The sequence below is a fragment of the Arachis hypogaea genome, chromosome 4 (genome assembly GCF_003086295.3).
Source record: "Arachis hypogaea cultivar Tifrunner chromosome 4, arahy.Tifrunner.gnm2.J5K5, whole genome shotgun sequence".
Classification (NCBI taxonomy): domain Eukaryota; kingdom Viridiplantae; phylum Streptophyta; class Magnoliopsida; order Fabales; family Fabaceae; genus Arachis; species Arachis hypogaea.
The window spans coordinates 123,090,872-123,096,111 of record NC_092039.1 but is presented as its reverse complement, the minus strand read 5'-3'; the positions used below and the strand labels follow the sequence as shown (position 1 = coordinate 123,096,111).

Sequence of the window (5,240 nt, the reverse complement as noted above, 5' to 3'; positions counted from 1 at the left end):
AACCGATGCACATAGCAATCTTACTGCAAGGTGCAAAAAATATTAAAATTTAACTAATAACTAAAAATCTTCTCATCATTAAAGAACAATGAAATGAGAGCACATAGTTTAAAGCACTATGTTATTAACATAAAAAGAAACCTGTCATAGAAATAGTCACAGAGATGATGATAGAGGATAACAAAGGACTATTTTACATTATTTTCTTCTATTTTTAGAGACTTCAATGTGTGAAAAAATAATTAACTCATCTCAATTTCTCAAAAATTGAGATAAATTAAAAAAATTGAGTGACTATTTTTTACTAACAGGATGCATTTTTGTAAGTCTCTTGTGTCTCATACTAGTGAAAAAGTAGCACTTTAAAATAGAAATATAATCATAAAACAGCAGACAACTTAGAATAATGAATTTAAAAGAGTCCATTGTTGTCTTTGTATGATCTATCACTAACTAACCTGCATAGCATAACTAATGAATGAATTGAAGTTAAAAGGATTGAGTTTTGCCATTGTATGATCTACCACCAACTAACTTACATAACATTACTAGTGCATGAATTTGAATATCCTTGTTATTATATGAAGAGTAATATAAGATCCAAGCATTCAGACTTATGAAACACTAATACCCAAAACAAAAGACAAGATGAAAAAATCCCTCAAATTTTAACATAAACACCATATTTATTCCCAGCTTTCATCTTTCATCTTTCATCAATGTAGCTTAAAATTGGTAATCAGTAACTACAAAAACTCAATTAGACATAATTAAAAGTTAGAACTTAAACCCAACATACACCAAATTAGACAGGATTAGTTTCCCACATTTGTGATGTATTTAAATAGAAGATATCCATATTTCAAAAAGACAAAAAAAACTAAAGGTTAAATCAAAGGTAATTTGAGCTGGAACAAGTAAATAATACGTAATACACATTACAAATTAAATGAAACAAAAATAATATAGGACTAATTAATTTCATTGGCTCCATCGTCCTCATTTCCAAATTCATAATTAGAGTCATCTATCTCCATATCCTGAAATAACACAAAATTTATGAGCAACACATGAAAAATCTTAAAGTAGTCAGTAAATAAAATATCAAAGTTGAGAAATGTCTCACTTGATCTCTGCTAGATTCAGAACTAGAATTTACCGCACATTCACTTTCATCTTCCTCATAAATGAAGTCTTCTTCCTCATCCCACATAGCCTCATATGCATCATCATCTGTAGGTAGACTATGCCGTTCATGTGAACCCCTATCATACTTACTCCGATCTGGACATGTAGTTTTGTTATGTCCGAGCTCCCGGCATATACTACACCGTTGTCCGGCACGATCCTTAGCTCTTCTACGAATTGGGGGGTCACGAGGATCTGTATGAGTGGCAGGAATTGCACTATTAGAAGCAACTGCACTAGCAGTATCATCGGCTTTCATTTTATCCACTGTGTTTATCGCCCAATCCCTCATGCTCCTGAACCTATCATCTTTACCTGCTGATAGTGTAGCCACCAATCTAAACCAGTCCATCAAACACCAGTATTGGGTAGACTTTAAGCAATCCCAAGTGAACCCCTTTGTATCTTGTATTTGTTGTTTCACATTTTTGGTCCACCTATCTAGAACTAAACATTTTGGCAATTCACAAATGTCAAGTGTAACTAAAACAGATAGAATGTGTTCGCAAGGAATGCCAAATGACTCCATCCTCATACAGGAGCAAGTAAACTCCATTGGTAAATCACAGAAAGATACTTGCCATGTATCGTTAGGACTACCATACTTAACCACCGTGTATAACATATAAGAACCAACATCAATGCAATCTAACACTTTCATTGAACCAGACCTTATAATAATAGGGCGAAATAGAAAAAATACCTCTCTTGTATATAAATTAGCTGCAGACTTCTCCAATGACAATAAATGAGTTTGCATCACAGGTACTCCATGTGCACATTCAAAGTCTGCTAGACTATCTTTGAAACGAATGTAGGCAACACATCTATCAAAGTGCTCTACAAAATCTCTTAAATTATACCTAGACTTGACATACTTTGCAATAACTGAGTGCAACCCCTCACATCGAGAAGTGGTCCTAAACCCAGCAAAGAACTTCCCACGGATATGTGCTGTTGCCCAACTATGACGGTTATCATTCATATCAATTATCCATTGCTTGTCTTGCACATCAAACTCTTCAACCATCCGATCCCACTTACTACGGAATACACCAACCTCGTAATCACCCAGCATGCACTTCTTAAACTGCGATGTGAACCTAGGATTACCTACATTACTTGTGGCATTGCGAATAAGGTGCCAAGCACATAGGCGATGATGTGCATTAGGAAAAAATTTTTCGATTGCATTTTTCATTGAAAGGGCACCATCTGTGATAACTGAAATTGGGGCCTTCCCCTTCATTGCTTCCAGTAAACTTTTTAACAACCAAATATATGTTTGCTCTGACTCATCACACACAAGAGCGGCCGCAAAGACAACTGTGCGGTTATGGTTATTAACACCCGAAAAAACGACAAGCGGACAATGATATTTGTTCTTCTTGTAAGTAGCGTCAAAAGCCAATACATCACCAAACAATTGATAATCCATTTGGCTTATTCCATCACACCAAAATAAATTCTTTATCGAGTGAAACCTATCAACCTCATATCTTATAACCATGACAGGATCAATGGACTTCATCTTCCTCAAAAATTGAAGAGCTGCACTAGCATCACCCTTCAATCGTCGACGTTGCTGTGCGACTTGATTGTACAAGTCCCTGGGCAAAAAGGGAACATTGTGGTGACCACCAGATTGGCTTGAGAGTGCTGCAAAAATATGTGCAGTGCCTAATCCACCCTTCCTCATTATATTTATTTGCTCAATATCTGCAGCAGGTATTTTTCTGTGACCAGGAAGCATTGCAGTAAAAATTGGAGGAAGAAGGTCATGATTGTGCAAATCAGAAAATTTTGAAACAATCCAGCGACCACTAACAACGTCAAATGACACCTGAACCTTTGCCTTACAGCCACATCTAGTTTCAGCTCTAGGCTCTTGTTTTCTGGTATGCATATTATCTGCCTTTTTTCGTCGGAAGCCCTCGCGACAACAAACAAAATTCTGTCGATTGATTATCCCATTGTGCTTTCGCGTCTTACTTTTTCGACCACTAAATCCCTTTGACTTGGCAAATGCATTGTAGAAATCAAAAGCCACTCCTAGATCACTGAAATGATATCTTTTTATATCAACATCTACAATATTCAAGAACTCAGTCTTTCCTATGTCCTCCCACCCGTCAATCTTATAAGATTCATCCAATTGATCAAAATGGGTACCTTCATTGGATTCAGAAGCACCAACTTCTGCATTTGCCAAGTTAGCATCCATGAAGATATCATCGTCCAGGAGCTCATCACTGTTTCTCAAGGGATTCTCCAAATTCCCGTGAAACCCGTCAACATTATTGGTGTCATCTACATAATCCTACATGAACAAATTAATTTAGGCTAGGTATTTGATGGCATGATGCAAGAAATCTATCAAAATTAATCCTAAGAGTGTGACTTAGGGTTTCAGATTGATGAAAAACCTACCTCATTAGACATTGGGATTCAGATTACTTCCTCGCAGGGATTGAGAGATAAGATATACGCTGTAAATTTGATAAAGAAAAAAGCTTGTAAGGGTGTAAAATATGAAACTTAGGAGATGTATAGTTGAACATCAACAGAATTAATATTAGAGTGAAGAAGAAGATAATGATGTTGATGTTGACGAAGGAGACAATTGTGTGTTTAACTAGTTGGAAATTATGAAATTCAATTTTGTGTGTGGGTGAAATTTAGGATTTAGTAAAATTTTTTATGGAAATAACAAATTCTATTGGGCCGTAGTTCATATACCACTAATTGTAAAAAAAAAAATTGATTATAATTGACAAAATATAACCCACCGTTGGATCAAATTTAATAATGATCTAACCGTTGATTTAAGTTTTCACCACAATTGGTGAAAAAACAAGTGAGGACCACCGAATCATTCACCCCCAATTTGGGTGAAGTATGGAAGTACTTACTTTCGTTTTTGGTAATGAGTGTTTCTTTTTCTTTTTGTAATTTTGAGGTCCTTAGTTTTGAACTTTTAATACTACAAAAATTTATTCAAGCCCAATTTTGAAAAATACAAAGCCCAACTACTAAATCATTTTCACTTAGGAATGCAGATTAAGTGGATTTTGATAATTCCACCCGTTACACACAAAAATTTGACCCAATGATACCAACCCTGCCCATAGTTTTTTTTTCCCTTAGAACAACCCAATGTAATATATGTCTAAACTCTATACCCATATCCTAAAGACCAAAAACACCTATATCTTTTTTTCTGGTACATCAGCAGAAACTGAGTGAATTTAGAATGTTCTACAGATTAATCGAAGAGCCTTAGCCCTTAGCTCAGGTGCGTTTCACGCCTCCCTATCACTAAGATTTAGAATTCAAACTCTATAGAATACATTTGAAGAAAAAATATGATAAATATGTAAGGAGTACATGGATATATTGTGTATCTAAAATTTAATTCATCCGCATATTCTAAAACATTATATGATAGAAAGAAATCTAAGGTAGTTTTACTTTTTAAACGTTAAAGTGGCGCATTCTAATAATTAAAATTATATTAATTACTTTGTTGTATTATCTTACTAAATTTTTAATTAAATTTTTATACATTTTATTTTAATTAAGTTTTTATATTATTTTTAATTTTATAATTAGATTTTTTATATTAAAAACGTTAAAATTTATAAAATATTTTTAAAAAAAAATATATACGATCAAAAATTTAATTAAATTTTTAATTATGAATATATTTAATTTATAAAAAAATATTTAGTTAATTTTAATATTTTTTATATTAAAAAATTTAATTATAAAATTAAAAATAGTATAAAAATTCAATTAAAAAAAAATTTAAAAATTTAATTATAAAATTAATAAAATTATAAGAACTAACAGAATAATTAAATCTTAAATGATATAATATGAGGATATCTGTTGAGATATCAAGCATATGGAGATAAAGTTTTAAATTAGTGAAAAATAAATTAAGTAAAAAATATGTAAAATATAAGCCTTATAAACGCGCACGTACCTTAATATTTTAGATTAAGATATATGTGATATTTTATCCACTGTTATCGTTGTTCTCTTAATTC

The 5,240-nt window shown here is 32.7% G+C and overlaps 1 protein-coding gene across 1 annotated transcript; it reads right to left on the bottom strand.

The window, feature by feature from the left end:
- Positions 1 to 971: 971 nt before the first annotated feature.
- LOC112795376 (protein FAR1-RELATED SEQUENCE 5-like) lies at positions 972 to 3,630 on the bottom strand. Its single transcript, XM_029297662.2, has 3 exons — positions 3,619 to 3,630; positions 1,127 to 3,508; positions 972 to 1,040 (listed from the first exon to the last, which is right to left on the bottom strand). The coding sequence occupies exons 1-3, from the start codon at positions 3,628 to 3,630 to the stop codon at positions 972 to 974; spliced, it is 2,463 nt and encodes an 820-aa protein (XP_029153495.2).
- Positions 3,631 to 5,240: the final 1,610 nt, after the last annotated feature.